General features: G+C 40.7%; 1 protein-coding gene across 6 annotated transcripts in view; it reads right to left on the bottom strand.

Moving 5' to 3' along the window:
- Positions 1-12768, bottom strand: part of anks1b (ankyrin repeat and sterile alpha motif domain containing 1B) — a 261822-nt gene that overhangs the window by 79204 nt on the left and 169850 nt on the right. For all 6 annotated transcript variants that reach the window (XM_061959543.1, XM_061959540.1, XM_061959542.1 and 3 more), the window contains exons 19-20: positions 9529-9627; positions 1928-2080 (exon numbers count right to left, since the gene is read on the bottom strand). In XM_061959543.1, the coding sequence (XP_061815527.1) occupies positions 1928-2080; positions 9529-9627 (252 nt within the window). The remainder of the gene's footprint in view (positions 1-1927; positions 2081-9528; positions 9628-12768) is intronic.

Raw genomic sequence — 12768 nt, 5'->3', positions numbered from 1 at the left:
ACAGATGGTTGACGTTTTGTGGGATCAAATCAGCTGGAGTAGACTCCAGCCTGCGGCTTCAAACCGGAAGGATGCTTCCCGTGTCGTCTGCATTGTGTGGAGTTTGATTCCGCTGTCTTTATTTAAGGGCCGGAACCATTTGGCAGCGGGATACCGAACAAGCTGTCCACTTGGACGGGGGACAAAAAAGGTGATAAGCGCGCACACGCTAGCTTAGCGGCTGCAGGCCAGGAGTCGTGCAGGTCCACACACACACCAGCACACGGATATACACTTCAATGAACTGGTATCATGCCATATCCCTGGTATCTATGGCAACCAGCAGTCGCCATGGCAACAGGCTAGCGCGGCAGCACAGGAGGAAGACTGTCCTCGGTTTACTTTACACACGTTGTCTACTTTTTTGTCATCTGAAGGTTTTCCGGGGGGGAAAAGCATGAACCGGAATGCAATGAGACAAGTTGGGACCGTGTTGCTGACTCAGCACCGGGACAAGACACCACACGCTGGGAGAGGCGCAGGAATCCACAACACCGACCTGGGCCGGGCCTGCTAAACTCCTACGAGCGCTTCCTGTCTGGCATGCTTTTCAAAATAAATGCAGCGGAATGGCTTGAACGCAATCTTCTGCCTTTGCCGCGGCTGTTTTGGATAGATCTGTAGGCAATGCACCTTGAGGATGTTTATAGAGTGCATGTGCAGTGTAAAACGAAAGATCTGATAGGCAAGCAGCGCCACCTTGTGGATGTTTATCAAGTGCATGTGCAGTGTAAAACGAGGCTGCATGCGTCCATTGTTTCACCCTTTCAAAAATAATACTGCAAACAAGCAGGACTTCTACTACTGTACTTGGAACGGAATACAATCTCTTTTATTATCACTATAAAAAGGTACACTGAGATGGAAGCAGCTCCTTTTTCAGTGCAAACATGCTTGCAGACTTTCTCCAGCTCGATAAAATATGGAAATAAAAAACTACAGCACTTCAAGATGTATTAAACATTTAGAAAATAGTGCAAGAAAAATAAAGGTTTTATGTACAGGGTGAGTTTTTGCACTTACTAATTATGATAATAAGCAACTATGTAGGAAGAAGGCTCTATATGCATGCATGTGCATGCGTGAGTGTGTGTGTGTGTGTGTGACAAACGCACACTCACACACACAATGCAGAACAAGAACTAACTCACCAGCAGACACTGCAGCATCTGTCACCATGGCGATTATCTGGCATTTATGCGAAAGCCTCATTTTATTGCATCTGATGATGCTTTAAATTCAAATATTTCACAATAACAAAATGCATAAAAATGTTGTTAAATCAATTGTGCTGTGAGAGTTTACATTTCCTACCCCTTTAAACGCTTATCTCAGCTGCACCCAATTATCTTGTGTGCTTGTGTACCCTCTAGTGGCCTAACACCGCACTGCATTATGCTGCAGCCAGTATCGCAGCACTGCACAACTGGTCTACATTTTGTTCATTTAAACGCATAATATTAGCTTTATGTAATGTGTATTAAATTATTCAAGGCCGGCCTGAATAATAAAGACTTGAGTCATTTAAATAGTGCCAGCGTGCATTCACACACACTCTGTTGTCACATATGCATCCCACAGATGCACACACACACGCACGCACACACACACACACACACACACACACGCACACACAGAGCGTGTGGGCGGCATCCCTAACGCTGTGAAACATCATGCAGCCCACATGCTTATATAACAAGACTCTTTCTATCCATCTCTACCTCCTCCAGCTGATCACCTCGTCCTCTGCCGAGTAGAAAAACAGGAACAGCAGCAATCTGGCGGGAGTTTGTTACCTTGCGCGGATTTCATGTCGAATAGACGGTTGCTCTTGACTGAGCAGCCGTTAAAGAGTGTGAGTGAAACAAAACGTGTACACTTGACTCACATTGATGAGCTCGATCTCCCAGATCTTCTTGACCAGCTCCATGGACGTGTAGCCGTTGACGAGGAAGGACTTGGTGTAGTCGCCCAGTTCCAGAGACTCCAGCCACTCTGCCACTGACGTTGGGTTGTTGCCATCGTAGCCAACCGGCCTCACCTGCCATTGAGGAGTGCATTGAGTCAACAGGGATTTCACTACCAGCAGAGGGCGCCATTGCTCAGGCCCCACTGGTGTTATGCCTAAACAAGATGTTTCTTCTCTCTTTTTGTGTTTGGCCTGACCTCACACTGGCTTTGCCTGTGCCGTCACTTCTACGCTGCATCATGACTACACTTTCCCTGACTTTCTGTTTTTTTTCCCCAGTCTTACTCCGAGTCGTTCTGATCATTTTCTGTGGTGTAAGGTGGTGGCTGTCATTAATTACTCGAGAGAGAGGAGCACTCGCATTAATTAGTGATGGGTCCGGCAACACCGATGCATCGGCGCATGCGTCGAGCTCATAGAGCGAAACCCTGTGTCGGTGCGCGTACCGCTTTTAGAAAGTCACGTGACCGATCATGAGCCGTTTTGGTCACGTGACCGATACGCGAACTGTGTCGCACTCTCGCCTCCTCTGTGCCCTGTGAGCGGGTCTTTTCTACAGCCGGAGAAATAATAACTAAGAAGAGACGACTGAAGTGTTGATAACAACCAAACCTAACCCCCCCCCCCTCTATATCCCACACCCCGGATTGTAAATAATGTAAATAATTCAATGTATATACTCTGATGATTAACTTGTGTGATGACTGTATTATGATGTTAGTATATATCTGTATCATTAATCAATTTAAGTGGATCCCGACTTAAACAAGTTGAAAAACTTATTGGGGGGTTTACCATTTAGTGGTCAATTTTACGGAATATGTACTTCACTGTGCAACCTACTAATAAAAGTCTCAATCAATCAATGAAAGAAATCGTCTAAAATTAAATACGTTGGAAAAACGTTGTTTTTTTTAAATAAAAATGTGTAAAAAATAAATTTAAAAAAATCCCAGTCCACATAAGCATCCTCATTCACAACACGTTCTCTTAGATTTCCATGTTATGATACATGTTCACATTTTTTATTGACTGTATCTAAAAAAGATGAAAATATACTTTTATTTAAATGAAGATATGAAATAATCCTAAATGAAATATAATGACTTGGTTTATATTATTGTATATACTAGGTCATAAAATCAGTGTCAGTTGAGTCGGTCCATAGGTTGCCTGTAGGGATTTTTAATGTCCAGCAGATGTCAGTATTTAGTGACACAGTATCAATACAGTTTTGCAATGTGTCGAAACGCTTCATGACGCCTCATCAACCCATCTCTAGCATTAATCATTTATTACACGTCCCTAAAAAAAAGTCGCTGGTAGCGAGCGTGCCATGGGTTTGAACTTTTGGATTATTTTGAGTCTTTGCAATTATTTATTTTCATTGATTTAGTTGTTTATCAGTAGGAACTTGCAGGAGCAATCGCATTAAACAAATGTCTTTGTTATGATCCGTTTCCCGGATCATAGTTTATTTGGGGTTTTGATTCACTGGTGGTTTAAGTTCTGCACCCCTGTTTTGTGTTTCTTGGTTGTCATGGGTGCTGAAAACAATCAGCACCCATGACAACCAAGAAACACAAAACAGGGGTGCTGAAACAGAACTTAAACCACCAGTGAATCAAAATAAACTATGATCTGGGAAACGGATCATAGTTAAGTTCAAGTTAAGTTCAAGTTAAAGTACCAATGATTGTCTCACACACACACTAGGTGTGGTGAAATGTGTCCTCTGCATTTGACCCATCCCCTTGTTCACCCCCTGGGAGGTGAGAGAGCAGTGAGCAGCAGCGGTGGCTGTGCCCGGGAATAATTTTTGGTGATTTAACCCCCAATTCCAACCTATGATGCTGAGTGCCAAGCAGGGAGGTAATAGGTCCTATTTTTATAGTCTTTGCTATGACTCGGCCGGGGTTTGAACTCACAACCTACAGATCACAGGACGTACACTCTAACCACTAAGCCACTGAGGAGGTGGCCTAGTAGTTATATCATAACAGTCTTGCCAATTAAGCACACCAATGTTTTAAGGGTAAGTGAGCGGGCCATTGGTTTTGACTTTTGTTTTCTTTTATGTCTTTGCATTTATCTTTATTAAGAAGAATATTGTTTATCATTAAGAACTTTCAAAGAGAAATCTTATTAATTGATTGACACATCTTTATTATGCACGCAAATGTAGTTAAAGGTTTAGTGAGTGTGGCGTGGGTTTGGACTTTTGTATTATTTCCAGTCTTTGCTTAGTCAACGATTATCTTAACGATTAGTCTACTAATAGGATAATAAAGCTTGCACATATTTAATGGCTCTAATTTTTCTATCGACTTCTAAATGCAGATTAAGTTATTTCAGGCATGTGCCTACAAACAATAAAGATGACTACTTCATTCATAAATATTTATTCATAATGTAACTGTGCTGCTCATCCAGCTGTTACAAAAAATAAAATGACTCATAAAATGTTGTCCATTTAAAAGAAAGGAAAGAAAAGTGCTAAAAACGATTAAAGTACGAATTAACTTGTTTATGTATAAAAAAAAAATAAACAGTTAAAATAGCAGCAATGACAACAAACAAACCAAACACAAAATGTAACTTCCTCAAAAAGAAAAGCATTTTGTGATGTTTAAAAAGCTGCACACTGGTATATTGACTATTAATTAACTCTTGGCAGTTGTAGCACTCAAATAGACTCAATGTGTTGAATTGTACATTTGATTAATTCTTAAAATGTTGGCTATTTAATAGATTGTATGTTTAATCTTTAGAAGCTAACACTCTTACCGAAAATGTGTCCTCATCTTCCCTCCAAATGTCCGACATCATGTCTCCGCTTTAAAAGCTGGCCTATCACAGATGTACTGCCATTAAAACAAGGTATTCATGTTTTTAACAAGAATAAAAGGAAATGTTCTAACACTTGACCCACTTCCGCCCGGAAAAACACGAGTGATGACATCAGGACTATTGTAGATAAATGTAATTGTCGGCGACAAATTTTATTGTCGACATTTGTCGACTAATCATTGCAGCCCTATTATGAAGTGTGTCATTTATTATTAAGAAGGGCGCTCACATGAAATAAATATTTATCACGCACACACAATGCAGTCGGGGTTGAGTGAGTGTGGCGTGGGTTTTGACTTTAGGATTATTTCGAGTCTTTGCATTTATTTCTATTATAAAGTGTGGTTGGTTACAGTACAGAACTTGTAAGGAGCGATCGCATGAATTAAACGACATGTCTTTATTACACACAGAAATGTAGTTACGGGTGCAAGCATGTCATGGGTTTTGCATATTGGATGATTTAGAGTCTGTGTTTACTTCTATTTATTTCTGTAAGTATGTCAGTTATTGATAATAACTTTGTATTATGCATACAAATGTAGCTAAGGGCTTGTAAGGGTAGTAAGTTGGTTTTGACTTTCGGATTATATCATACTTGCCAACCTTGAGACCTCCGATTTCGGGAGGTGGGGGGAGGTGGTGGGCGTGGTCGGGTGGGGGCGGGGGCGTGGTTGGGGGCGTGGCTAAAAGAGGAGGGGTATATTTACAGCTAGAATTCACCAAGTCAAGTATTTCATATATATATATATATATATATGAAATACTTGATGTTCAGTGAATTATATATATATATATATATATATATAAAATAAATACTTAAATTTCAGTGTTCATTTATTTACACATATACACACACATAACACTCATCTACTCATTGTTGAGTTAAGGGTTGAATTGTCCATCTATTGTTCTATTCTCTGTCACTATTTTTCGAACCATGCTGAACACCTTCTCTGATGCATTGCTGTGTGGCACGCACAAAAGTGCTTTCATCAAATGCACTAGATGGCAGTATTGTCCTGTTTAAGAGTGTCACAACATTGCTGTTTACCGCAGACGAACTGCTTTACGGTATACAAAAAAGCGACTGCTGTTGTTGTGTGTTGTTACCACGCTGGGAGGACGTTAATGAAACTGCCTAACAATAAACCCACATAAGAAACCAAGAACTCGCCCTCCATCATTCTACAGTTATAACGTCATTGGGCAGGTACGCTTTTTTATATTGTGGAGGACCTGAGTCCGCCTGAATTTCGGGAGATTTTCGGGAGAAAATTTGTCCCGGGAGGTTTTCGGGAGAGGCGCTGAATTTCGGGAGTCTCCCGGAAAATCCGGGAGGGTTGGCAAGTATGGATTATATTGAGTCTCAGCATTTAGTTCTGTCATGAAGTGTGTCGGTGTGTCTAAAGTACTTTTGAAGAGCGATCTTTATTACGCACACAAATGTAGTTGCGGGTAAGCGAGTATGTCGTGCTTTTTAACTAACTATTAGATAATTTAGAGCAGACCTGGGCAAAATGCGGCCCGTTATGATTTTAAATCCGGCCCGCCAGACGTTCTACATAATTTTTTTAGACCTTTAACATCAAAACTGTAGCCGGCATTATGATGTGCAGTGCTGTTTTTGAATTACCGTGAGTCTTGAACTATAAAAAATATTTAAATGGTCAAAATCTGCGCTTTTGGGTGTTACTACTGCAATCTACGTCACAGCAGCTCAGACCAGGTACAAAGCAGAGTGGGCGGGGTTTGTTTTCAGGGCAGCCAGCCCCAAACGCATGTGTCAGAAACAGATGCGGAAGCAGATTTTTATTTGATAATATATATCATATTGTAGGTGTTTATTACCCTTCGCATTCATATTTTGCTGTTTGTGACATTTTTGTTGTGTTTTGCTTGATTGTAAAAGATGTCTATGGAGGAGCTGGTCTGAGAAGTAAAAGAGGAGCGACGTTCATATGTTGTTAATATTCAGTGTTTTATTGTTCATAGTTAATATTGTAAATACCACTTTTTTTTATTTTAATGTACATTTTGGGTGTGCCATTCAGTAAAGAACTGTACATTTCCATTCCGTTCTTTTGAGGTGGTCTGTCATAGCGTTTTTACAACTCTATCGGACATTATGACTTTTGGTATTAAGTGTTCCTGAAAAAAAGGGACCCAAACACACAGCAGATTTTCACAGCTAAATGGGTACATATCATTTATACACACATACACATTGGCCCCCCAGACACATTTTTTTCTCTCAATGTGGCCCCCAGAGTCAAAATATTTACCCAGCTCTGATTTAGAGTCTTAGCATTTATTTAAATGATCAAGTGTGTGGGTTGTTGTTAAGAACTTGCGAGGAGCGACAGTCTAATTAAATGAAATGTAATTATTATGCATACAAATGTAGCTGCGGGTGAGCGAGCGAGCCTGGGTTTTGACTTTTGGATTATTTTGAGTCTTTGTATTTATTTCTATAATGAAGTGTGTTGGTTATCATAAAGAACTAGCGCTAAGTGACTGCATTACAGTCCTTGAATGACTTGGTTCTATGTCTATGTATGTGCAGGCAATGGTGCCACCTCTTTCAAACGTGCCAAAGTCGAGGAAGCCTACAGAACTTGAGTACTTACTAAAGCCAAACATGCCAATCTTTTGCTGCGTACCATTGGACTAATGTACTCTTATGCAACAAAGCAGCTTCTGTCTTTGATATTTATCAATTCTCGTCCTGCCATTGGCGCATTAAACATGTATGGATGGGCGGTGTTGCTTGTTAGCAGACAAGAACTCTCACGGAGCAAACGCCTCTATTACAGGAAGGGCAGGAGAGGAGGCTGGCGGGTGTTTGCTGCTGCTAGCACAACCATTCATTATTTATGAACTTTTATTTTGATACTCAAAAGTGACAGCAAGTGTAGAAAAAGTTTGGGAGAGAAGAGGGGGGAAGTTTTTAAGGTGTCGGAAACCTACAGTACACATGCCAAAAGTCTACACTTTAACTTTGCTACTTCCATAACTCCTCATAACTAATATTTTTGTTAAAGCAACAAAAATACAACACATTGAAGGATAGTATCATGAAAATGTCTATACTTGTGCTCTGCCAGATTCATTTTTCTACTTTTATTGGGCAAAGGAGCCACATTTGGTGACTATAGTGCAGGGGTGTCCAAAGTGTGGCTCGGGGTCCATTTGCGGACCGCAGCTCAATTTGTATTGGCCCCGCGACACATTCTATAGACGAACTAAACAGGTCCCAAATTAGAACAAAAAACTATGAAGAATTCAACGGGACCAAATCCCCCAAAATTGGGACCTGAAAACCAAAATGGCCAACAACAATCTAAGCATCTTACTATATGAGGTCATTTCTTGTGAGACATGATAAGTTTTTGAGTGTACTAAAGCCCTCAAAAGCGTTTCAGTTGACGGTATAATAGCAATATTAGTAAATACAAGCTTACTTTAGAGCACAGTTAACAAATACAAATACAATCATTATTAAAATAATCATGAATGATTTTATTGCTTTGTTATGTATAACACAAAGCTAAGATATAGAAGTGTTTTTCAAATGTAAGCATATGTTCACCTACATTGTTTTGATTTGAGTATTTTTCATATACAAAATGTATATCGCATCCTTCAACTTTTCTCTATGTAGCCCTCGCTGGAAAATGTTTGGACACCTCTGCTATGGTGGGTGGATGCAATCTTACAAAGACATGCAGTGATTCTCAAACTGTGGTACGTCTCCCACTGATAATACGCAGGCTCCATCAAGTGGTACGCCAAAGAATCACTTGATTAAAGTACAGTGTTTTGTTTTCCTATATTCACACACAGTGTTGCTGTTCAAACTGAGTGTAATGTTACAGTGGACAAAAGTAATACATACACTTGTAAAATAAAAGGTCTGCCTTGTTTTAATGAATACTTAGGCCTACCATGCTAGTGTATTTTAATATTTGTCATTATGGTGGTACATGAAGAGCCAAGTGTTTTCTAGGGTGGTACTTGGTGAAAAATGTTTTAGAACCACTGCACTACTATAGTAAATAATTAAAAAACATTACAAAAACGAAATACTAATACTGATATTATTTTTTCAAAGTGTGGCGATGTGAGCTGCCCCTCAGAGTATATTTAAAACAATTGGAACCCCCTGTAAAAAACAATTTAGGTCCCAGACTCTGCTGTAAAAAGCCATTATTTTGTCTTAGACTAAAGTGAAGTGAATTATATTTGTATAGCGCTTTTCTCTAGTGACTCAAAGCGCTTTACATAGTGAAACCCAATATCTAAGTTACATTTAAACCAGTGTGGGTGGCACTGGGAGCAGGTGGGTAAAGTGTCTTGCCCAAGGACACAACGGCAGTGATGGCGGAAGCGGGAATCGAACCTGGAACCCTCAAGTTGCTGGCACGGCCACTCTACCAACCGAGCTATGCCGCTCCCTAAAGTGAAATTAATTTAGCAGGTTTGCACACACGTTTTTTTCTCCCCCAGCTGCGCCTCTCCAGAAGTGTTCTGGCGCCTCATTAAAGGCATAATAGTGAGAAAAACCATTGAAAATAATCTATACAGGAACATACTCTAATTTGCTCCCTATTTACAAAAGGCCACAGGCATAGTAGATGGCGCATGAATAGAGTAACTGAGCTACTGACCCTGGGCAGCAGCCGTATGGCCTGCAGGAGGCGCTGTCTGTGTGCCGAGTTGAGGATGCCAATCTCCAGCAGGTCCTGGTCCTCCACCACATTGCTGCCCTGCGGAACAAACACGCGTGTTACTCATCCAAAACGTGGCGCGTGGTGAAACTACAGTGAGTGTACTTCACATTAAGCAAACACTTTGTACTTGACGTCGATTTCCACCGTTTGAGCGCCTGTGGTTCCACTTTGAAGTGCTCAGTGTGAGCCGCAGCATCTTCACTGCACTTCATGACGCTGCCCTCCAAAATTCATGAGCTTCGTCGGCATTTATCGCATGAGCCGTGCTGGCAAGTTTGTCGCGAACCAACGTGTGGCATACTTGTTTGCGCCACAAATGGCCTCACTTTGTCTTTGTGCACTATTATTTGTTTGTTCTGGTATATTTAATCTTTCTAATTGTACCTAAATCTCAGCACATTTGTTAAAAATATATCATTTTGCACAACTCTAGGGTAACATCAATACAATTTTCATAGTGCTTTACATGGTCAGGTGTAAGGATGGGTATCTTTCACCGATACATTACCAATTCCTGATACCTGGTAATCGATATCGGTACTCAATGGTAACAATTTTCGGTCGTTTTTGTTTATGTATTAATCAATGTTAATTATTTAACAATAAAATAAAACATTTTTCCTCTGCTGTCCAGTTGTTATATATTGTTTTCTTACACTTCTGAGTATAATTTGCAAGTAGACTTCGCATGCAGTTGCAATTCCAAGACGTAGTGTATAGACTACAGTGTGTTGCCTTAAGCGGAATGTCATTTGTTGAGTCCTACAAAGTGTTTGTACTGTAAGTATTGTACTTATTACACACTAGCTGTCTGATTGTAACATGCATCTTAGTTGTATTTGCATAATGGGTAGCATGTACAGCATACTTGCCAACCCTCCCGGATTTTCCGGGAGACTCCCGAAATTCAGCGCCTCTCCCGAAAACCTCCCGGGACAAATTTTCTCCCGAAAATCTCCCGAAATTCATGCGGACCTGAGTGACGTGTCGACAGCCTGTTTTCACGTCCGTAAAGCGGTTCGTCTGCCGTAAACAGCAATGTTGTGACACTCTTAAACAGGACAATACTGCCATCTACTGTACATGCATATGTGACAATAACATCTCGGGCTTTTAGAGAGTGCAGTGCACAACTGCGCACACAACAAGGAGACGAAGCAGAATGCATCATCAGAGAGGGTGTTCAGCATGGTTAGAAAAATAGTGACAGAGAATAGAACAAGGATGGACAATTCAACCCTTAACTCAACAATGAGTAGATGAGTGTTATGTGTGTGTATATGTGTAAATAAATGAACACTGAAATTCAAGTATTTTTCTTGTTTATATATATATATAATAAAATAAATATATATATATAAATATAGCTAGAATTCACTGAAAGTCAAGTATTTCATATATATATATATATATATATATATATATAAAGAAATACTTGACTTGGTGAATTCTAGCTGTAAATATACTCCTCCCCTCTTAACCACGCCCCCAACCACGCTCCCCCGGGACCCCCCGCCCCCACCCCCACCATCTCCCGAAATCGGAGGTCTCAAGGTTGGCAAGTATGATGTACAGTGCATCCGGAAAGTATTCACATCGCTTCAATCTTCCTTTTTTTTTTAATGTTACAGCCTTATTCCAAAATGGAATAAATTATTTTTATCCTCAAAATTCTACACACAATACATCATAATGACAAGGTGAAAATGTTATTTTTTTAGAAAAGTGAGTAAAAAAAACTGCATGTTTATATGAAATGTTGACTTAACATCACACTATAGTATATGATATAAAGTCTTTAGTGGAATAATAACAAAACATTATACTCTACTGAACAAAAATGTAAACGCAGCACTTTTTGTTTTTGCTCCCATCTTTCATGAGTTGAACTCAAAAGATCTAAAACTTTTACTATATATACAAAACCTCTCTAATATGGTTCACAAATCTGTCTAAATTTGTGTTAGTGAGCACTTATTTTTGCTACAGGTGTGTCATATCAAGGTGCTGATTAAAGAGCATGATTACTGCACAGGTGTGCCTTAGGCTGCCCACAATAAAAGGCCATGCTGAAATGTGCAGTTTTGCTTTTTTAGGGGTCTGGGGGGGTCAAAAAAGCAGTCAGTATCTGGTGTGACCACCATTTGCCTCACGCAGTGCAACACATCTCCTTTGCATGGAGTTGACCACATTGTTGATTGTGGACTGTGGCATGTTGGTCCATTCCTCTTCAATGGCTGTACCAAGTTGCTGGATATTGGCAGGAACTGGACCACGCTGTCGTATACGCCGATCCACAGCATCCCAAACATGCTCAATGGGTGAGATGACCGGTGAGTATGCTGGCCATGCAGGAACTGGGATGTTTTCAGCTTCCAGGAATTGTGTACAGAACACTGGGCCTCGGTATCTCTGTACATATAAAATGCCACCAATAAAATGCACATGCGTTCATAGTCCATAACATATGTCTGCCCATACCATAACTCCACCCCCACCATTGGCCACTCGATTCACAACGTTAACATCAGCATCTCACCGGGATTCATCCGTGAAGAGAACAACTCCTCCAACGTGCCAGATGTCATCGAATGTGAGCATTTGGTTGGTTACGACGACAAACTGCAGTCAGGTCGAGACCCCGATGAGGACGACGAGCATGCAGATGAACTTCCCTGAGACGGTTTCTCACAGTTTGTGCAGAAATTATTTGGTTATGCAAACCAATTGTTGCAGCATCTGTCCGGGTGGCTGGTCTTAGACGATCATGAAGGTGCACCTCCTGGATTTGGCGGTCTTGGGCTGGTATGGTTACATGTGGTCTGCGGTTGTGAGGCCGGTTGGATGTACTGCCAAATTCTCTGAAACACCTTTGGAGATGGCTTATAGTGGAGCAATGAACATTCAATTCACGGGCAACAGTCATGGTGGACATTCCTGCAGTCAGTATGCCAACTGCATGCTCCCCCAAAACTTGCGACATCTGTGGCATTGTCCTGTGTGATTAAATTGGACATTTCAGTGTGGCCTTTTATTGTGGGCAGCCTACGACACACCTGTGCAATAATCATGTTGTTTAATCAGCATCTTGATATGCCACACCTGTGAAGTGGGATGGATTATCTTGGCAATGAAAAAATGCTCACTAACACAGATTTAGACACATTTGTGAACCAT

Source organism: Nerophis lumbriciformis, linkage group LG05 (assembly GCF_033978685.3).
Source record: "Nerophis lumbriciformis linkage group LG05, RoL_Nlum_v2.1, whole genome shotgun sequence".
Taxonomy (NCBI): Eukaryota; Metazoa; Chordata; class Actinopteri; order Syngnathiformes; family Syngnathidae; genus Nerophis; species Nerophis lumbriciformis.
The sequence above is the reverse complement of the archived record's forward strand: the minus strand, read 5'-3'. Positions and strand labels throughout refer to the sequence as shown.